The following is a 23199-nucleotide window of genomic DNA, read 5'->3' as shown; positions in this document are numbered from 1 at the left end:
GGGGGGGGGGAAAGATATGATATTAATCAGCTGGTAGAGCGTTTAATGACTTGCAATAGTCTACGAAGGGGCCCCAGATACGATAAAATTCTCTGTATTTGCCTTTCGCCACAAGGCCTATCTTTTGCAATTTAAGAAATGACATCACATCTCTAAACCAAAAAGAAACTGAAGGTGGCTTTGAAGATTTCCAAAGGAGTAAGATGCAACGTCTAGCCAAAAGTGATGTAAAGGCTAATATTTTGAAGTGCGTAGGGTCGGTTAGACCAGTGTTGACTGGAAGCCCAAAAACATCTAGAAAAGGGTCCAGGCAGATTTGGGTCCCAAGAGCCTTGGAAAGAATAACTGAATACTGACTCCAGAAGCCATGGAGTCTTGGGCACAGAAAGAACATATGGCCTAGGTCACATGGGGTGGCATGACATCTCTCACACTGATCCATCGCTTGTGGGTAAATCTCAGACAGACGAGACTTTGAATAGTAAACCCTGTACAACACCTTGAACTGGATAAGTTGTAACCTGGCACAGGACGTACTATAACGGACATTGGATACTGCTTTCTCCCATTGCTGATCCGAAAAAATTACTCCTAACTTCCGCTCCCAAGCCTCCCTAATTTTAGCAACTGAATGGACATTTAAATCCATAAGTTGTTTATATATCAAAGATATAATTGACTTCTTATTGGGTTTAAGGGATAAGAATTCCTCCCACGGTTGGACATTTGGAAGAAGAGGGTAGGAGGGGAAGAGAGCAGAAGTGCAATGCCGTGCCTGAAAATAACGGAATAGATTGGTAGCCGGAAGATTTGTTTCTGAACACAGGTCTAAAAAAGTTAAGAAAGTACCATCTTTATAGAGATCCTTAAACGTATTAATACCATGACGCTTCCACTGTACATAGGTACCATCAATGAGGCCAGGAGTAAACAGATGGTTCTGCGTGATGGGCATGTGTACTGACGCAGAGATGTACTTAAAATGACTCCTGAATTGTGACCAGACCCTTAGACTAGACTGTACCACGGGATTTTGGGTGAAATGAGAAGGCTTAAGTGGTAGTGGAGAGAACAATAAAGCTTCTAAGGATGAGGAAGTGCACGACAGGCATTCCAGTTTGCACCACAGCAGTTCTTGAGATTCAAGCCAATGGGTCAATTTGTGAACATGAGAGGACCAATAATAAAATAAAAAGTTAGGCAAAGCAAGACCACCATCAAACGTCAGTCTCTGTAATAATGATTTCCTCACCTTGGGATGTTTCCCTCCCCACAAAAATGATGTAACTAGCTGGTCTAACTTTTTGAAAAAAGCTTTAGGTAAAAATATAGGAATACTCTGAAACAGAAATAACAATCGAGGCAAAATGTTCATCTTTACAGCATTGATCCAACCAATTAGGGACAAAGGTAGCGATTTCCATCTCTGAAAATCTGATTGAATTTGAGTCATTAAAGGGGAGAAATTGGAAGAGTATAGAGAAGACAAAGTACGAGTCACGTTAACTCCCAAATATTTAAAGCCGGCAGGGCTAAGTCTAAAAGGAATGTCAGATTGTTTAAGTGTAAGACTTAAAGAATTTATGGGGAAACATTCACTTTTAAGAAGATTTATTTTGTAACCTGACAGAGAGCCGAACTTGTTTAATAGAGACACAATCGATGGTATGCTAGATAAGGGATCAGAAACATATAGAAGCAGGTCATCTGCATATAAAGACAATTTTACGTCAAGGCCTGACCGGGAAATACCACGAAAATGAGGAAGGGCCTTCAAAGCTATAGATAGGGGTTCAATTACAATAGCAAAAAGTAGGGGGGACAGGGGGGCAACCCTGTCTCGTGCCGCGTGACAATGAGAAGTAGCCAGAGGAAACACCATTTGTATAGACACTGGCTTGGGGTGCCTTGTACAACAGTCGAATCCATGAAATGAATCTGTCCTTGAAACCAAATCTTTGTAAGACCGCAAAGAGAGAGCTCCACTCCACACGATCAAAAGCTTTCTCAGCATCAAGTGAGATAACTACTTCTGAATTAGTGGTCGAGTGTTGGGAAAGAATGACATTCAAAAGCGTGCGGACATTAAAGAACAGCTGGCGGCCTTTAATAAAGCCATTCTGTTCATCTGAAATAATAGTAGGAAGAACCTTTTCAAGGCGAATTGCTAAAATTTTAGCCAAGAATTTAACATCAGCATTCAGAAGTGAAATAGGCCTATACGAGGTGCAAGACGTAGGATCCTTACCCTTCTTTAACAGAACAGTAATTAGTGCTTGAGACAATATAGGGGGCAATAGACCACGTTCAAAAGATTCATTATACACTGAAAGAAGTAGTGGGGCTAACTTGTCTATAAATGTTTTTAAAAATTCAACTGAAAACCCATCAGGTCCTGGTGCCTTACTATTGTGCATGGTCTTGATTGCATGCACAATTTCATCCAACCTAAAAGGGGCATCTAATTGTTCAGCTATAACAGGATCGACAGTGGGCATTATAAGACCGTTAAAAAAAGAATCCATCTCAGAGGCGTCAGCAGCAGATTCAGATTCATATAGGGGGGAATAATACGTCTTAAACACCTCGTTTACTTCCTTTGAATCAGAGACCAAGTTGCCTGCCGCATCTTTAATTTGAGAAATTAATCGAGAAGAGGCCTGACGTTTTAACTGATGGGCCAAAAGCCTTCTGGGCTTATCACCATGTTCATAATAAGTCGCACGCGCACGAAGTAAAAGACGTTCAGCATCTGCCGTAGAAAGTAAATCAAATTCGGTCTGCAAGTCAAGTCGTCTTTTATGCAAATCAGGAGTGGGACTGTCAACAACCTGTCTATCTATGTCACAAATTTGTGTAGTCAAAGTTTGAAGTTTGGCTTTGTGGCTTTTAGTGGAATGGGCAGAGAAAGAAATTATTTGCCCACGCACATATGCCTTAAGAGATTCCCAAAGCAATGACCTCGTAACAGTATCGCTGTCGTTAAACACCATAAATTCATCAATTGCGGATTTGATAAAGGTAACAAACCCCTCATCCGAAAGCAACAAAGAGTTAAATCTCCAGGGTGAGGAAAAAGAGGACTGGGCTATGAGCTTGATGTCAACGCTAAGTGGTGCGTGATCGGAAATGACAATAGGATGATATGTAGATGACAGTACTTTTGGAATAAGGGAACCGTCCACAAAAAAATAATCAATCCGCGAAAAGGACTGATGTACCTGAGAAAAGAAAGAGTACGCTCTGGTAGTAGGGTTAGAAAACCTCCAGGGATCTACAAAACCATTCTGAAACATAAACTCTGAAATAGACTTGGACATAGAGGATTGGGTCAGGGTCCGAGGATTCGAGCGATCTAAGGCAGGATCAATAACACAGTTTAAGTCACCACCCAATATCAAAAGATGAGTATCAAGGGAAGGGAGACTATTCAAAAGTGCATCTGTAAAACCTGGATTATCAAAATTTGGCGCATACACATTGACTAAGAGGACGGGTACATTGTACATGGTGCCTACAACAACCAAATATCTCCCGTTTTTGTCAGCTTTAATCTCAGAGGCTGTAAACTGTACCCTTCTGTTTATTAAGATCGCCACCCCCCTGGCTTTTGAATTAAACATTGAATGGAAAGTATGACCCACCCATGGGCACCTGAGCCTAAGATGATCCCGATTTCGCAAATGGGTCTCTTGCAAAAACATTACATCACTCTTTAAACGTTTAAGATGCGAGAATATTTTAGATCGTTTAATTGGGCTATTCATACCTTTGACATTCCAAGTTAAAAATCTAATACCACTATTGCCTAAGGACTGACCTGAAGTACTGATCATTGCAGAAAGATAAAAGAGAAAATACTTATTTCTTCACCCCCAAAGAAAGAACAAGTGGGAAAAACACACTCACACAAACACACAACGCAAACCCACAACAACAGAAGTACAGCTTCAGAATAAAAATAATAATAACACGTCAAACACACCCTCCCGCCTCCCCCCCGCACAGCAAAAGCCCCCATCCCCAAACGATGGAGACGGCAGTGCATGCTCCCACCCGGAGCAATCTGAACAACAACGCTCCCGACTACGAAACGAACCGTGTCAAACCAAAGCTCCAACAGAGTCATTTCTCAATAGATTAAAAGGCATAAAAATAAAATAAAAATAACCCAATTATATTTTACTATTAGACAGGTAAAACAAAACAAGTGTTTGGCAGAGTAACAAACTTAGCTTACCACAATGATGTTTGGATTTGGATCATGCGCTATTTCAAACAAACAAACATTGTCCCGCTATATTTTTTATCGCGTGGTTATTGTCTTAATATATTCCTTGGCCTCATCTGGCGAGACGGAGTCGCGCTGCATTCCTTGATAAGTGATCCGTAGTCTTGCCGGATAGAGGATCCCAAATCGGACTCCCTGGATGCCGCGAAGCTGGCGACGGACCTCATTGAAAGCCGTACGGGCCCGCGCTGTCTTAGCGGTGTGGTCGGGGAACACAGAAATGGTCATATTATTTATCTGCACCCTCTGCAGCTCCCTGGCCTTCTGGAGAATCCTAGCACAGTCCGTGTAATAGTGCAGCTTCACAACCATAGCACGGGGGCGTTCACCGGTGTTAGGTTTGGGGGCCAAAGTTCGGTGGGCTCTGTCTACAAGCGGCTCCTTCCCAAGCTGAAATGCCTCCATCAACAGCACGGACACATCTGTAGCGGACAGGACGTTCTCCTCTGGCACACCAACAATGCGTATATTATTGCGGCGAGACCTGGACTCCAAATCCTCGCATTTATTCTCCAATTTGGCCAACTCCTTTGACATCGCATCCACTTTGGCTTGGAGGTGGACAATATCATCCGTGCATGTGGAGAGAGACTGTTCCATCTCCGTAACTGTGCTCCTGAGGCCAGCGAATTCCTGCCGCATGGTAGTTATATCTGAGGAAAGGTCCGTTTTTAGTTGCTGTATGTCGGACCTGATAGACGTGAGATTCTCCTCAAACGCTGCCGTCAGTTCCTTTTTAAACAGTGCTGAAATTTCTTCACGAAGTTCAGAGAGGAGTTCAGCCTTCGTGAACTTCTCCGTATCGACGAGCAGCGTGTCGGGTGACCCAGGCAGTGGCGAAGTTTTACCACGAGGCGGGGATGCAGTGTTAGCAGCAGGCCGCAAGTTCGGCTGAGAGGTGCTTGCGCTCTTATTAACCTTACGCGACATTGTAAACACAAAAAGCAAAAACAGTCTTGTCTCGGAACTATACAAAAAGAAAAAAACCCGTCAAAATGTGCCTGGAAATGCTAGATAATAACTAGACTCTGCAGGAGCTACGCTCGGTGCGACCTACGCCATAGTCACATAAACCGGAAGTCCCTCAATGTCACTCTTAACGGAATAAACCCACTTCCCCCCCCACTGTTTTCTTTCCCTTTGGCAAAGTGGTTAGGGTGAAAGTGTCATTTTCCCGTAATGAGTGAATTTCTTCATCCATGGCTTTGATCCAGTTCTTTGAGTTAGCTGATTCTATGGCTTCCTTAAATGTGTTTGGGACACCACACACTGCCCTGTAGCAGTAGTCTATGGTAGTGTGGATCTCATCGCTGCCACTATTGGCAGCTACAAAGTCATTTAAATGTCCCGGTTTTCTTCTCTCTCTAAGAGGATACCTTTTGTTGACAAATCCATCACTTGTCACACTTGTCCCTTTTAATTCACGCTCATCAGGTATACCACTTTGTGGACTTTTGTCTGTCACAATAGGTTCTGGAACCTCCTCATTGTCCTTGTCACCTTTCTCTGAAGGTCTGCTAGCCATAGGCTGTCTTACTCTGCTACAGTCATCATTTAGTTCTCCCTCATCTGTCTGTGTTTGTCTTTCTACATTTACTTTGCTCACAAACTTAACAAGTCTATGTTTCTGAACTTTCTCAGTTTCGGGGTGGTAAACTAAGTAGGCGGGACTGTTCTTATCATAACCTACAAAGAAACCTTGGTCACATTTTGAATCAAGTTTCCCCTTGTCCTGTTTATATGCATAGCACACAGACCCAAATTTCTGCATTTTTGACAAGTCTGGCTTTTTACCTGTCAGCATTTGGTAGGGTGTTTTCCCTGTTCGCTTATTAAAGCATCTGTTCCGTGTTACAGCAGCAGTTTGAATGGCATAGTTCCATAGGCATTTCGGTAGCTGACTCTCAATTAGCATCCACTTGCCCATCTCGAAAAGAGTACGCCACCCCCTCTCAGCTGTACCGTTCTGATGGGGTGAGTACGGGGCTGATATCTCATGCTTAATGCCATTTTTCCTTAACAGGGTTTGGAAATCTCTGCATGTGAACTCTGTCCCATTGTCTGATCTAATGCATTTTACATTGCCATATGGTGCAACATCCGCTAGAAATTTCTCTGTTGCCTGCACTGTATCAGTTTTCATCTTCAGGAAATATACAAACACTGAGTTTGAATAATTATCAGTGAATGACTGCACATATTTGTACCCATCAATAGATTCAGTGGCTATCGGACCTGCTAAATCTGTGTGTACCATTTGTAAAGGAGCTTTTGCTCTTGTATCAGGATCTCTGTTTCGGGTTTGTGCAAACTTTCCCTGGATACACACTTCACATTCCTTTTCAGGTCTATCGGTTCTCCCCTTAATCTGCATACCGTTAACCACACCTTGCAATCTTGCTACATCTTCATAGTTGCAATGACCTAATATCTCATGCCATGCCTGTATGTTGTGACAGGTGTTACACTTATCATTACCCTCAACTTCAGTCTGCAAATAGTACAACTTGCCATACACATGAATGTTAAAGTTAGTACCGTCTTTGTGGGTCAACATGTCCTGCCCTTGTTTAAAGGTGACTGTTGCTCCTAATGCAGTAGCTGACTTTACAGAGAATATGTTCTGGGGGTATGATGGAATAAACAGCGCATCTTTCAGCGTTGCTTTGCGTCGCTGGCCTGTATTGTCAATCAGGAACACCTCTGCGTCCCCCCTCTGTTGGGCGACGCCTCTGCACTGGGTACCGTCTGCCAGTTCTACGCTGTGTGACTCGGGTCTGAACGCGTCGTCGAAGCTCTTGAACTTGGCGATGCTGTTAATGATGTATGAGGTAGCCCCAGTGTCCACCAACAGGCCTTTCTCCTCAATGCTGTATGCTGACTGCTGGACTTTGATGTCTACGCCCTTAATCCTGAAGGCATAATCCGGCGTTTCTGCTTTGGATCCATTGCCGCTCTCATCTGCGACCTTCCGCGCGCCATCTTGTTTGTCTTTATGTCTACATGTGGTATCACTGTGTGTGCTGCTTTTGCAATGACTGCACCACGTCCTCCGTCTGCACACTTTTGCTCGGTGGCCTTTTAGTCCACACTTGAAACACACAATGTCCACATCGCTCTTGTATCTGCATTGTGCGCTGGATCTCGTGTGCTCACGCCCGGTTCTTCCTCCTGTTTTCATTACCTTGTCGCTACACTCCGATGCGCTTGACTTTTCAGTGTCTTCGAAACTCCATAGCTTTGTTTTGAACTCAGCAAATGTCATATCGTCTTTATCGTGAGTAACGTGTATTGCAAATGGCTTAAAACTTTCAGGTAGTCCTTTTAAAACCATAGCAATCAATAATCCATCACCTAAAGTCTCACCCGCATTGCGCAGTGCTGTAATGGCGGCCTCTGCTCTAATGACATAGTCTGTGACAGTCTCTTCCCTCTTTTTCTGAAGCGATGATAGCGTGGTGTACAGGTTGATGATTCGGGGCTTCCCCTTCTCAGCGTAGTAGTCCCTCAATATTTACAATGCTCTTCTCCCATTATCAGGGGCATCTCTCATAATCAGTGAGAGGCTTTTATCGTCCAAAATTGGATTAACTCGGCGTAAGCGTCGGCGTTCTTCTTACCGTCTGCTGCTACTTCAGCCTCACTGTTCGGTTCCTTCAGAACAGTGTCTTTTAATCCCAACAAGTGCAAATATCCTAGCACCTTAGTTTCCCAAAGTTCATATCTGGTCTCATCTCCGTCAAACATGAGTCGAGGCAGCCTGCTTGCTCCTCGTTGATCCATGTTGCTATTTAGCCGTTAGCCCGCTATCTGTTGTGGCTCCGGATCTTCATGAGAAAAAACTCTTCTTCGAGTCGGCCCTGGGCCCATAACCTGTTGAGTATTGCAGCATCGACAGCGATCAACTCGAAGGAAAATGACGACGGAGGCAAAAATGTCCTTAATATTTTGGGAACTTTATTCCTCATCAACACGCGGCAAAACTTTTCTCATGGGTGCCATTTTCGTTGTGGTCTACTTTTTTTTTTCTTAGGGGCGTGATGACGCAGCATCCGTGCTCTTACAATGAAACAGTGCCTCCTTGTGGTGACAACTAAAATACTGTCTCTGTTAAACCACAGTAACCATAATGCAGTTAAACACTGTACAACATGAGTACACACAATGAATATCTTAATAACGAGGAACACAGAGTTTATCACGCAACGTCAAAGGTATGTGCCTTTTTTCACGTCATGCTGTGCGCCACGTTATTGTTTACATGAGATGAATTGCAGAATGGCAGATAGAGACAAAATACTGTTACTATGACTATTTGCAGGTTTTACACACTTACACACACACGCAGTTACTGTCCCTCCATTTAGAAAGGCAGAGGCGTCACGGTGTGATTATTTTACGTGCAGTTGTTTATTTCCTGTGTAATAATATTCAACATTGCTTCGTCTCTTGCTCTTGACGAAGGCGGTCGCACTTTTCTCCTCTCCTCCTCCTCCTCCTCTCCCTTAGCTAAAGGAGCTTGCTTAGCCTCCTATGTCCTTGTCTAGTCTCGTGTTTTTTGTATTACTTTTCCCTGGAACACTGTATCACAGTCTGTTCTCTAAAACCTAAATGAGGAATTATGGATTTGATCAACTGGTCCCTAAATGTAATCCACATGTAAAAGGAACAGTTACATTTCTTCTAAATGCACTTTCAGCTACAGTTTATTTGCAGCTATACAAAGAGAAAAATACATGAAAACTCATCATGATACCATCATAAATAAGACCATATAAACATAGTTTTCATTTTAAGCTTTTGTGAGAGATACACATATTGACGGGGTCGGGTTATGTTAAAAAGTATAAATTGTTATACTTTGTTCATTGGTTCAAAGGTACCCCACACTTCTTTTTTGTTTGCTTGTTTGTTCTGGTGTATTTTTCATTTGAACTGTTATTCTGCCAGAGTACTCATATTTACAAGATGGCATTGAACGCCCCATTGGTGTGTCAGGAAAACTTTTTTGCACATATGTTCCTTGAAAGGGATTGGAGTCGTTTCTTTTTCCACCACAGCCAAGGGCTAGGAGTTGGAGAGAAGCTGCTGTAAGTTTTTGTCACGGATCTGCTTGTGAAATAAAGCATATGCAGTGAGAAAGCAACTCCCGGAGTCATCCCTGCCTTAAAGCTGCAACACTTTGCTGTAATGATATCTGTTTTTATTTGGCTTTCATTGGTATTCATTGTTAGTTTTGAACTACAAAGTTGGATTTTGGTATTGTTATATGATTATAGCTGCATTTGGTAGTAGTGTTGATTTTTTACCTTTTGTTTCTACCATTTTTCATGGATCAGTCTCCTCTCCAAAGTCCTTTTGTTTTTATCACATTTTACTTTCTGCGTTAGACATTTCCCTTTTTAGATTTTCTCTCTTTCATTTTATTAGCTATGTGTCCTTTGTGCTTTGTCTTTAGAATTGCATCCTCCCTCATTACCTTCAATTATTTTCAACTTTTTTTTTTCCAAGGTGTTTCTACTCACCCTGATTAGAGAAAGCATTCTTTTTGTTATCCTGCCTTGTTTGTTACCAGCCTGTTTTGGAAAGGCACTATTAATGTGGAAAGGTATATACAGGTTTTAGAGCATGAAGGAATTTTTATGGAGGCTTGGATGAAGCCTGAGTGATGAGGGAGAGGCAGTGACGAAGAGGAGCTGGGTTCCACGAAGGCATCTGCAAGGGAGAATGTCAGATGTCATGTGAAAGTGAGATTTAAAGTAGGCGGAGTGAAGGCTGATTGGGCTGAAGAAAGCTGGCAGAAAGATGATTGGACTAGATCGGTGATGTCACAATTAGCTTGACAGCGTTGGAAAATGAAAGTGACTTAAAGCTTAGATTAGTTGTCAACACGTGGGAAAGCAGACGGATGTAGACTCCAGATCTTCCTCATCGAACTTACACATAAGCTACACCAGCACGACTAGAGTAGAAGTCTGAGTTCTGAACCGACATGCATGCAGTCCAGACCCTTTACCTCCTTAAAAAGGTTTGGAACATCATGAAACAATAAATGCAACAACGAAGACCGAGAACTCTTGAGCAGCTAGAATCCTATATCATATTTATATCATATTTTCTCAGTCCTACACATTTACAGACTGTTGTTAAAGGAGGATGGGATGCTACACAGTGGTAAACACGGCCCTGTCCCTACTTTTCTGAGGCTTGTTCGTGTCATCAAACTTAAAATGAGCCAATATTTGTCTTGGTATGGTACATTTTCTCAGTTTAAACATTTGCTATGTTTTGTTCTATTGTGGCGTTGTAGGTTTTATTTATTTCATTTTAGTTTTAATGTGGAAGTTTTGTGTCACTCTGCAATATCACAGTTCCGACTCATTTCTACCAATTACTGTTTGTTTGTTAAGTCTTACTTCACTTTACTTTGTTCGGGAACTCTACTGCTATTTCAGTGTGCATCTTAATGTCTAGTCTGTTTTCAGTGACCATTTTTACACAGTGTTACACACAGCACACTTTTGTGTTCAACCTTTAATTGTACCAGAGAACATGACCCTCCTGTCATGCACAAAAAATAAGGAGTGTCTCCACACCAAGCCTTGCGTGTTTGATGACCTCCATTCATGTGACAAAAAGGAATTTAGCTTCAGATTCCACAGAGTGACTGACTAAATCTGTCAGATATTTTTAGTGACCATTGAATAGCTTTGACTGGATGATCTGATATCGTCATGCTGGTGTTGTTCCTGGAACAACATAGTAAATGTTGTTCCGGGATCAACATTGCAAGTGACCAATCACATTGCTGTGACGTTATTCTTTGGCGCGCCAAGCCATTCGTGCATTTATGAAATTCCAATTTTGTAAGGACAATATCAATTCTGCTTAGTGTTTATTAAAGGTTTAGGGTCAGGGTCCATTGATCGGCGGACAGAGGCGGTTTCTCGCAGCTTAAGTACAGTTTCTTGTTTTACGGCGGTTTTTCCCGAAGTCGCAAAAGTATGACATTCTGATTGGTCACTTGCAATTTTGATCCTGGAACAACATTTACTATGTTGATCTGGGAACAACACCAACATGACGATATCAGATCGTGCGCTTTGATTGATGTCATCTAACAGGTTGCATTGGATTTGGATAAGTTTTGAATTGTGATATTTTTACTTCTTTTAAGTACAAGTAGAGTAAAATTTGAGGAAACAAAATGTATATTCACTGCTACTATTTGTATGTCACTTTTAAAATTTTTAATAAAGATGTTCAGTGTTTTCCATATTACGGCTTTACTTTTAATGATGTTTCCAAAGCACACAAGTATATCAGAGAAATGTATTGTAGCTCCACCTTTGTGCATTGGTGGAAAAGTTTCGGGTTTGACTGAAATGAAACTGAAAAACTGACAATGCATTAAAAAGATGCAACAACAGGTGACAGGTCACACAGTGGGGCATCGACGTCAGGAGCATAGGTAGGCTGCTGGGCAGATAAGTGTGTTTAAGCGTCTTTAATTTAATATTTGGTTTTTGTTTGTTCTTTTAAAAAAAAAATATATATATATATATTTTATAACAAATTATAAAAACATCCAGGTTTATTTTTCCGTTAGTAAAATATAAGTGACTTAGAGATTAAAATGCAAGCATTTGACACTAGATTGAATTAAAAAAAAAAAAAAAAAAATCTGTGATGCATCTTAACATATTAAAACTTGGAGTTTAATTTAAGACAACATTTCCTAGGACATTAATCACTGATTCAAGTTTCACTCATAAAACAGAACAAAGACATATCGAGTAAATCAGCAACTGTTTAATCATCACATTAATTGCTTGTTAACTCACTTTTATACCTGTATAAAATAAAGAATTAATAATAAATAAATAAGAGTTAATTTTATAATGTGAGGTAAAGATTTGGATAATCTAGATAAAACCTCAATAATCCAGAAATTCCCCATTTGTAAGCACTACTGCAATGGTGGGAAATAAAAGCTCCCTTTTCACAGGACAAACCTCCGGCAGAACCAGTCCTCCAGGCAAGAAGTGCCTCAACCAGTTGGGGAGGTGAGGAGAAAGTGAAAGGAAAATAGAAAGAGAGCGTAAGACAGGACAAAACACAGACTGCAAAAGAAAAGACAAGTGAATGACATGCTGCAGTGGTATATATGTGTTTAAGAATGTGTTTAAAACAAAAATCATTGTGCCTTGGGCTTTGCTTAGATGTTATCTAAAGTCATGTAAATTAAAATACATAACTTTAGACTGTATGTCTAGTCTTTCACAAGTTGTAGAACAGCAAGTTGTTATCATTGATCCTGATCCAGGGTATAGGGTATGTGCACAGCTATGCATGAGTTATGTGTGTAGGTGTGTAGAGAAATGAACTTGGGTTGACTCAAATAAAATATAATAATATCCATTGTCGAACTCTAAAACTAGATTATACAGACACTGTGAGTATAGTGTGTATTAGAACTGTGATGATTCAATCAGTATCTCAACTTAATTAAAAAACAAATTCTGCATATATGCTTAATAAACATCGTGTTATAACATTATATAGCTAAATGTAGTCTAAATATGCTGTTAGCTACTTCAAGTTGATTGGGATTACTATAAAACCACAAGTTATTTTGATTGTTGCTTTTAATTTTATTTTACTAGGCATTTATTATTTTATTACTGAAAACTGTTTGAAGCTATAATGTTACAGAAACAGAACTTTCCCTGTTTAACTTCCTGTTTTCATCTGGCTCTGTGTGAAAGACTGTAACATGTAATCTGTAACACTAGAGGGTGCCTAATCACTGTCCACACATCTCCAGATTGACATCAAATACTCTATGACTACAATATAAGTGATTTAGAGATTTAAATTCAGACATTTTACAATAGCTGTAATTAAAAAAAATCCTCAAAACTCAAAATTCCCCAAGTCATTAAACTTCAGTTCTAGCTCATTTTGTTTATTAAAATGAATTAGTTTTGAATCACCCTCATGGGTGGATCACAGATTACTTATTTAATTCTTCCTCCATTAAGATTGAAAAGATAATGCACAACGAAAAATAATGCACTGTAAGTCAAAATCTACTGATCACATTTTCTGGACAGTGCATGTCTTTATACCTGCTTGTTTGCACCTTATCAGTTCCCTACAGATACTCAACTCATCCAACATGGAGCAACACTTTTGTCACTGCGGCCGGTCTTTCCCAACTTACCATGGCCTGAGAGTTCACCAGGGAAGGATGGGCTGCACACCAAGGAGAATGAGGATCCCTGAAAGTGGGCAATCTAGTTTCCATCCTATGCCGGCCTTTATGGGATCTCTATTCAGACAAGAGCCTTCGATGGGCATGTGTATGAGTCTGGATTATAGTGAGTCTACCAACGTGTTTGTACAGTGGTCAGTTTGTGTTGCTACAGGGTCGGGGCGTGACTATCTAACTAAAACTCACTGGTTTACAGTGATAATCTATTTTCATGTTTTAGATAATTACTTTTTTCAGAATATTTGCCCCATATTTGTCAAACTTACATCAATTAAATCTACAGTTTCATCAAACATGATTTCTTTTTTGCCATCTCCTACGATATTTAATATGTACTATGGCTTGGTTTTTACAGTTTCTGCACTGAAAAAACAAAGACAAAAACACATAGCTGATAACTGATCACTGGAGGGTTGTCTGATCCTCCAGTCAGACAACCACAGTAATATGCACAGTTAGATGTTTAAGTTAGTTCATGACAGGAACAAGACTCTGAAGAACAACATGATGACATTGATCTTCTTTTCTTACAGGGGCTCAAGAGAGACAAGAGCGAGAGAGAGAACGAGCAAGACAAGAACGAGAGAGACAAGAACGAGAGAGACAAGAACGGGAGAGACAAGAACGAGAGAGACAAGAAAGAGAGAAAGAAGAGCGAGAGAGAGAACGAGCAAGACAAGAACGAGAGAGACAAGAACGAGAGAGACAAGAAAGAGAGAAAGAAGAGCGAGAGAGAGAACGAGCAAGACAAGAACGAGAGAGACAAGAACGAGAGAGAGAAGAAAGAGAGAGACAAGAACGAGAGAGACAAGAACGAGAGAGACAAGAACGAGAGAGACAAGAAAGAGAGAAAGAAGAGCGAGAGAGAGAACGAGCAAGACAAGAACGAGAGAGACAAGAACGAGAAAGACAAGAACGAGAGAGAGAACGAGAGAGGGAAAGGGAGAGAGAACGGGAGAGAGAGAAGGCTAAAAGGCGACAAAAGGTACTGCAGTTTCAACACAGTGAATATAAGATAAGATAAGATAAGATAACCTTTATTAGTCCCACTCGTGGGAAATTTGTTTTGTCACAGCAGGAAGTGGACAGTGCAAAAGTTATGAGGCAAAAATTAGAATACAATAAGAATAAATACAGTACACAACTGTACAGAATAGAATAAAATACTATATACAGTCATTCATTACCAGAGTTTCATCCTCCAAAACTGAAGCACAAGGTAGTACCTCACAGACAATCCTGTCGGATAATTCCATTAGAAAAAGCACAGAGGTGGAGTTCAAATATTCAGATTACTTGAGGTAAAGCCTCAGAGACACCAACAGGCTACGGCTGCCTGTGACTGCACACTTTGAACCAAGGCCACCACAGGCCCAGCTTCAAACCTTACCAGTATGCAGTTAGATCGGTCACGATCCAGATTTGCAGGAAACTATCTTTAGATAAAACCTAAACTGTTCTTTCTGTGTGCCAGACTGTAAACAGGCTTTTAAATGCTGTATGGTTTAACTATGAACACACAACAGGTGCAGAAGAAAATTACTGGGCGGTTTAATGACCACTTGAGCCAGCCTTAAGTGGTCATTAGAAGAACTGCACTTTATTGGCTCTTCATTAGACACATGAAATAAACACATTAACAGTTAGGTAATGAACTGGCTGTTTTTCTAGCTTCACCAGGAGGTTAACATTTGTGACATGGCTCAGGTAACTAATGCTTTTTTATGACAAACCTGAAAAATGTGTGACTCTAGTACTGGCAAATCCAAACTACGCAGTGACTCACAGAGCTGCTGACATGACTGCTAGTATAAGACTTATAACCTGTATAAACTTTGAGTATTTTAACATTTTGCATTGTCCCTTTTCAAGGAAAGACAAGAAAAGATGAAAGCTGATTTACGGCAGAAAATTGATTCCCGAGACCACAAGATGGCCGAGGTCAAATCATCTGAAATAAACTGCAATGTAAAGACCGCAACATTTAAAAAAAAAAAAGAAAATCCTTTATTTTGATATTGCTTTGATGCCGTTACTCTCTTATGGCTATTCAGGGTAGGTTGGATGCCGAATGGCTGGAGATCAACAGTTTCTTCTCAGAGGTGATGAAAATTGTGGAGGATGCTAAAGAGAAAGCATGCCAGACTCTGGAGGACAGGTTGGTCCTGTGAGGCTCAGTAGAAGTTAGTCTGTCAGCATCGTTGAAGAACATTTTAACATCGCAAGGATTCTTTGTGCTCCTTTGGTGCATTATGTTTTAATAAAATGGATTCCCACGTGCCCTCTCTGTTATCTTTAGGAGACGGAAAGTGAAAAGAGAAGCACAAGATCTCACCCACAAGCTGCAAAGAGAAATTGATGTGCTCAAAAAAGCCACTGATGACCTAGACAACAACCCAGACTTGGAGGTGAACCTCAAGGATCTGAGATCCATCTACTGGAGCATAAATTCCCTTAAAAGAGGAAAAGTTTCATTTACAACATCTGTGCATTTTCAGTGTTATTTCTGATTCATTCAAATTAATTGTGCCTGCTGTAAGCTAACTTTTACCTTTGCACACATGCACAGCTTTCTCCTGTAACAGGCCTGAAAGAATCTGCTAACTGGAAAACTTTATGTGACAACACTTCACTCTTCTTCGGGACACTGCGAGGTACGACTTCAGCCATGATGAAGCAAATTGGCCAGGAAATAGAAAAACTCGCATCCAAAGGTAAGTCTTTTGGTCTCTCGTGACTTGTATTAATTTAACTTTAGACATACTGCAGCTTACTCAAATGTGTGTTTCCACAGACCTCGAGAGGATTTCTACATTTGCAGGTGTGTATTTAAAAAAAAAAATTACAGCAGTATAAAAACAATGTTAACAGTGAGTAAAAACAGGGAACAGGTGTGCATGTCACAGTTTGCTGGGCAAGCCGTGCGTAAATTATTAAAGGACCCTTTATGCAGGCAGTTCAGATGCAAGTGAGTTTGTGATACAAACAGATACGACAAGGGTGACCATGGAAACTAAGCAAAACCTAAACTTGGAAAACTAACAGAAACAAACCAGAAGTAGAGATGCAGGGAGATTCAGGGAAATGACTTGGGAAATACAAAGACGAACCAGCAACGCACACCAGAAAACACAGGAGTTATATACACAAAGAGGCAATCAGGAAATGAGAAACAGGAAGAGACACAGCTGGGGAAAATTGGAGCTGACGAGACTGAGAGATATAAAAACAGAATACAATAACCTGAGACACCGACCTTCAAAATAAAACAGGAACTCACACATACAAAGAAACAGACTTTACACAGAGGGAACACACAGGTAGGGATGACTAACACTAAACTGAAGAAGAACCAAACCAAAACCAATGAGCTAGAAACCACAACCAGAATATATTCTAATAATAGAAAAAAAAAACCACTTGGTCAAATGACCCAGGACCATGACAGTGCGCCAGATTTTCAACATAAAAGCCCTGTTTTATTTTAAATTTTCCTTTTAAAGGAAAACCAATATGCTTATAAAATAATAATGACATGTTCAAAATTAGACATCAGTTTGATACAGTAAGTCAGTTTTCAGAATAAAAGCCTTTGATTTTAGTTTTAAACATGTTTTTAATTTCTAGAGTTGAATTTGTTCTTTTGCTAAAGTTAAGTAATTTCTAAGCACAATTTAGTATGCACTTCCCCAATCTAGGATATTATTTTCTCATGTAATTTTCTGCATTTGTTTAGAAAATAATGGCAAAGATCAGTTTAATAGTATCCAGAATTTATTTATTATTTTTTCACTTGTTATCCTGTTGATACTGACAGCTGGTGATATAGAGAAACCATATAACACAAGTATGTTGTTTCTGAACTGGGTGGGCAACCCATCCATCTTTTTCCTAAAATTCAACAAAATGAATTTGTTGCATTTGAATATTGTGAGAATTGAAATCTAGCACAGATATTAGACAAATAACATTAAAAAACATTAACAACAAAACAAATTAAAGCCCTAGCTGGCTAAGCAACCTGCTTTATTTAGTAAGTCTTCTCTGTTACGGTGAGGTCTGGAAAGGTCAGTCTGATTGGACTCCATCAATACTTAGTGCCATATTTTGGTGTGATGGAGCCCTTTAACAAAAATGTTGATTAAAAAAAGGAATGAAGAGTGATTTTTATGTGTTGACCTATGTGTGATGTTTATAGATCTACTTACCACATGGTTCAGTTTTTTTAATTAAGTGTATTCTTTTGACTGTAGTGGACGTGAAGCTGGACCCGACTTCTGCACACTCAAGTCTTGTAATTTCTGATAATGGTAAAGAAGTGAGAAAAGGTGGAAAAACAGCAAAAGATCCTAATTCTCCCCAGAGGTCTGATATATTTGGAAGTGTCCTGGGGCTCAACAGGCTGAAATCAGGGAAATCATACTGGGAGGTGGAGGTCAGCAACAAGACCGGGTGGGATCTGGGTGTGGCCAGATGTGATGCTTACCGCAAGGGGAAATTTTTAGTGACCCCTGACAAAGGTTACTGGGTTATTGTCTTTTATGGAGACAAAAAATATGCAGTCCGGACAACACCGCCCGTGCACCTTCCATTTAAAGGGAAACCTCGGAAAGTCGGGGTGTATGTAGATTATGAAGAAGGGCTCGTGTCCTTTTATGATGTGATGTCTCAGTCTCACATCTATTCATTTACTGAGTGTTCGTTTGGTGGTGAGATCCTCCCGTACTTCAGTCTCCATCTGAAACCAGATGAGAAAAACAGCGATCCTTTGATTATATCTGTTATGGAAAAGCAGTAGTAATCACATGCACTGGTTTTGGAGCAGTGAATGCATCAGTTATAGGCATTATATATATTAAAGTGGGAATTTGATTGCCTGGGTTTCCATGTTCTTTTCTTATAATGACAACATGAATCAATGAAGGTACAATAAAGGCATGGGTTTTAGAATTTTCTTTTATGCACTATATAGCAATGCTAGCAATGCAAATGTATACATATTATGGGGATGCACTCTAAATACTGTTAATTATGATTATGTGCAAAGGGATGATTTAATAAGGATTCTTCTCTTGTTATTGGTTGTGTTCATACAAACCAGTGTTTCCCAACCTTTTGGAACCACAGCACATATTTCACATTAGAAAAATCACAAGATCCACCACTATTGACACCCTGTCATATCTAGGTGTGTGTCAACATGTTAAGGTTGGCACGTTAAGCATGTTGTTTCCAGAGCTGCACCTTTCAACCAAATCCCATATATTTTACTTGTGAGCAATTTGTTATTTCAGCCTTATATTTGTGTGTTCAGGTCAATCAGATGTTCAAATATATCTGCCAGATACAGCAGTCTTGTACACCACTGGTCCCTTGAGAGTAACTTGACGTCCTTCTGATTTGTGAAAAACACTTTAAGTTCTTGATTCTTGCAGTCTTAGCAACAAGTACTTCCCGGTGCATAATATAATGCATTGCAATGACATCTAGATGTTGCTCTTTCACTCCGTTTACAAATCCTTTAGTGTGCCCGAGCATGGCAGCTGCTCCATCGGTGCAAACATGTATGCATTTTTGCAATTCAGCAACTTGTTAGCTTTAAGTGCTTTATTGCTCTTATTGGTGGTTTTCCTCATTAAAGCTGCCTGCGTCTCAGTCTGTTCATGCTTGAAGTGATGGGTGTTTTGTCTGGAGATGGTGTTTAAGTTTTCTTGGAACCAGGCATAGCAGAATGGGCTCAGTTTGGTTCTCCAGTGTATGACAATCCAAAGGCAAGATAATGTTAACTGTATTGTCATGTGTTTACTTTTTATTTTGCTTTCTTCCACTATTAAAGCCAGGGCCATCTGGGTTGGAAATCTCTCTAGGACCCAGGCCAGATTGACGGTTTTTGTTTTCAGTTATTTAGTAATCGCTATTCCCTGCAGTGTTGTCATATTCGCAAGCTCGACTTTGTACTTTTGTATTTCTTCTTCATCTTCATCTTGCTGGTGGTAAGGGCAGTACAATTAAGTGGATCTGGTGGATGAGAATGTAATTGTTGTGCCTGTCACAACACGCCACTTGCTAAGAGTACCAATCAGGTGAAATTGGATAATCTTCCACGGCACACTCAATGATTTCTAATGGCATACTTATATTCCGTGTTTGGGAAAAGCTGATATTAACCAATACCTCAAGCATTTAGTCTACAAGATGCTTAATTCTACAGACCCTCCTTGTTACTCCACACATCTGTTAAACAATTTGTCTAACTGGGCAGTTTAGATACTGTAAACTGATGCTTTTTCAACTGTAGTCTACATGAGTCACTTTAAATAATCCATTTACAGCATATAAGAAATATGTTTTACACAGATACACACAAGAAACAAACAAACTTCTATCTAGGGAATATTTTTTAATATTTTAACTGTGTTTGCAATGAAAAAAGAATGAAATATGTTTAAGATTTTAGTTTTATTTATTTTGTAGTTTGAATAAATCCAAACCTTAATGAAACCAGCTGTATATTGTCTCCTTTACTCTTCCTTCAGCCCTAGGAGTGCAGGGATTTTAGAGAAGCAAGTTTGCAGCTGACATTAGTAAAAAAAAAAAAATTGACATTTTACATTAGCTACATTTTTAAGTGCAATAAAAGTTAATAAGCTACAGCACACTGTGGTTTAGCTATGTCTGAATTCAAAAGGCTTTAAAAGCCACCTGATTTTTCAGATTTTTTTTTTGGAGCTTGACTCTTTCTTAGAATAACAGCGAGGAACCCTACAATCTGTTTCATTTCTTCATTTCACCCATGCAAGCAAAGTTTAGAAAACACTTCCTGTGAAAGTGAATTGGCCAGACACTTTTTAGCACTCACTAATGTTAAGAGAAAGTTTTTAGACTAGTAACATTAATGCTATATTTTTCTGTGAAGCTCTGCCTTACAGTGACATTAGCTCCACGTTCTTAGTCACTGTAGTGCTGTGAGACCAATACAGAAGCTGCTGCTGAGCTCTGTGTTATTATAATCATTTTTGCCTCAGATGTGTGCAACATCAGCATCCGCTATATTGAAATTAAAATAAAAAGTTTTAGCAGGTCTGCTGTGTGTCCTGCTCATGCCTGGGTAACTGACCCCTCCAAACTCTCCTCTCTCAGCATGGCAGTTGAGCGCTCCTCTTACACATTTTCAAAGCAGAAATTGGGTTAATGACAGGGCCAGTATGATTAAAAAAGCTGACCTAAACCACATAAATCATGAAGCATAACAGTTGTTGGCACCTCAGATTTAGAGATCAGAATCCACAGTTATACTTTTTATACCAGCAGAAAGAAACTGATGTTTCAGTCGGTGGCTTTCCTCAGTGTTTCAGAGACATTTGTGATTTGACCACAGAATCAATAGATCACAAGGTTTGTTTGTTTGATTGTTTGTTTTAACTACACCTCAGAGTGCACCGTATGCTTAGTGTTAGAAGTGGTTATGTAAGCATATCTTACATTATTAGCAAAGACTCATTACATTAATAATTATTATAAAAACTGTTATTAGTGAAGGATATGCCTGAAGGGAAACTTTGAAGTATCTCCTTAAAAATGGCAAGACAACCAGAAAACCACAAGTAACAAGAGGTGGATTTACATTTGGAGCCTTTAAGTCATTTCTATTTACAGTAGTGGTTTTTATTTAATGACCAGTGAGTGAAAGGACACTAAGATAGAGTCTTAACTCAAGGTGAGCTTTGAATGTTGACTGGAAATCCAAAAATCTGAAGACATCACAAAAGTCCACAAGAGCAACGGGAGCAGAGTGTAGACATAATATAATTGTATTGTATAAATGTAATATATTTACAACGTAAAGGCGAGGCATTTGCACACACCGAGACTAATGAGAGGAAGTGGAGGCAGCTGGTTGAGAGGCAACAGGTGGCAAAGCGAGACAAAGGAAGCAAAACTAAGGACTACCAAAATAACACAAAAAGTAACTAAGCAAAGAGACAAAGCATATAACATGCAAACATGTGCAAACTCAGTTGGAAAGAGAATACAGTCATGTGTCAGAATATAAAAGAGACCAAGAATAACTTTTGCAGGTGTTAGGCAAGAAGATGAAGCAACACCAACAAAGAAGAAGAGAGAGAGAGAGAGAGAATAAGATGAGGTTTAGATGTAATTTCCCTTTCCCAAATAAATATTGTTTCATTTTTTTGTATCTGAGCACACATTTACTTTGTAGTCTTACACTTACATCTACACTTCAGGTGAAATTACTGAGTTTTACTAAAGAATGATTTGTGTTGCACTTACATGTAGTACTGCAAATGCTATGCAGGTAAACAACTCTACACTAAACGGAGAAACGGGATATTTGCACACACTGGAATTTGTGACATGGAATCAGTTTTGAGATGAGAAAATGTGATTTTGAGGGTTGTTGAGTGTTTTTTGTGCTGTGTGGGGTTTTGATAAAGCGGTTCACTCTTTTCAGTTGTGTTTTGTAGAGTTTTGAAAAACTGAACCACAGTTTCTTGAAATGCGTTTACATGTTTTGTGTAAAAGGGACCAGCCAGCTGATTTGTCATTTAATGCTTGTAAATGTTTATAGTCCTCAAAAAGTTTGGATTATTTTTTACACTCTTTTTGTGCATTTTTTAATAAAGATAAACATGAATTATTATTATTCTTAGTCAGTTTGGTTAAATATGTCAGCACTGGTATGTCTACAATACTATTAGTTAGTCTCCTCGAGGTCTGGTACAGTAGTAATATGAGAAAAATCAAACAGGTTCAGTTTCATATACTCATAACCTGAAATCACTCCATTTGCACTGCAGTACTTTTTGATGATGCACTGTTTTTATGCTTCCTTTTTCTTTGCCTTTCGACTATTTTGATTCCTGTTATTTGGAGAAAGATGATTGGTTACAACTAAAAGATAAAAAGAGGAAGCAAGTAAAGGATGTTGCAGTACTTCTAACCCACCAGAGCACCAGGTGATATCAGTCCTCCACAGCAACAAGGAAAGGTAAGATGACTTTTCTGTCTCCTGGCTCGTATTTTCCTATACAGTTAATGATATTGAAATTTCATTTATCAGATGAAATTGTGTAATTTTGCAATCTTGTGTACTCACGTTTTTTCTTGATATAAGAGTCGTATTGAGATGTTAAAGGAATAACACAGATTAGTGGCACTCTGCACATGATCCTACTCTACAGTAATATAAGAGTTACCAAACACTAATGTACAATATTGCAATGTGATGTTAAAACGTATATGATATGTTGATTTTGTTTCTGGATGCTGTTTTTTTTTTTTTTTTATTTGAATGCACAGCATATTCATTATTTTAAATGATTTGTTGAGTGTTTCCTTTTTAAAACATGTTAGCTAATCAGTATTGCCTTCTCTGTCTGTGTAGGTTCGGAGTCATCCAGGTCAGTGCAGCGGAAGTACCTTCAATTAAAGGCAACTTGACTTCTTTGAGTTTCTTGAAGTCAAAGTCAAATGTATTTATAAAGCACATATATAAAAAAACAACTGTTTACAGGTGCAATAAATTTAAAATAATGCAAATATTGCAAATATTAAGTCATGTTAAAAATAAAAACTATACTGTATTTTTTCAGATTTATTTTACAGTGCA

The 23199-nt window shown here is 39.4% G+C and overlaps 1 protein-coding gene across 1 annotated transcript; it reads left to right on the top strand.

The window, feature by feature from the left end:
• Positions 1-12001: 12001 nt before the first annotated feature.
• On the top strand, positions 12002-22449 carry LOC120739378 (E3 ubiquitin-protein ligase TRIM21-like). The gene is made up of 9 exons (XM_040041138.1): positions 12002-12357; positions 13445-13674; positions 14102-14553; positions 15441-15536; positions 15623-15726; positions 15868-15976; positions 16138-16282; positions 16363-16389; positions 17822-22449. The coding sequence occupies exons 1-9, from the start codon at positions 12269-12271 to the stop codon at positions 18364-18366; spliced, it is 1797 nt and encodes a 598-aa protein (XP_039897072.1). The 5' UTR covers positions 12002-12268; the 3' UTR covers positions 18367-22449.
• The last annotated feature ends 750 nt before the right edge of the window (positions 22450-23199 follow it).

This window comes from Simochromis diagramma, unplaced genomic scaffold (assembly GCF_900408965.1).
Source record: "Simochromis diagramma unplaced genomic scaffold, fSimDia1.1 OVJJ01000370.1, whole genome shotgun sequence".
NCBI classification, from domain to species: Eukaryota; Metazoa; Chordata; class Actinopteri; order Cichliformes; family Cichlidae; genus Simochromis; species Simochromis diagramma.
This window is presented reverse-complemented; position numbering and strand designations above follow the sequence as displayed.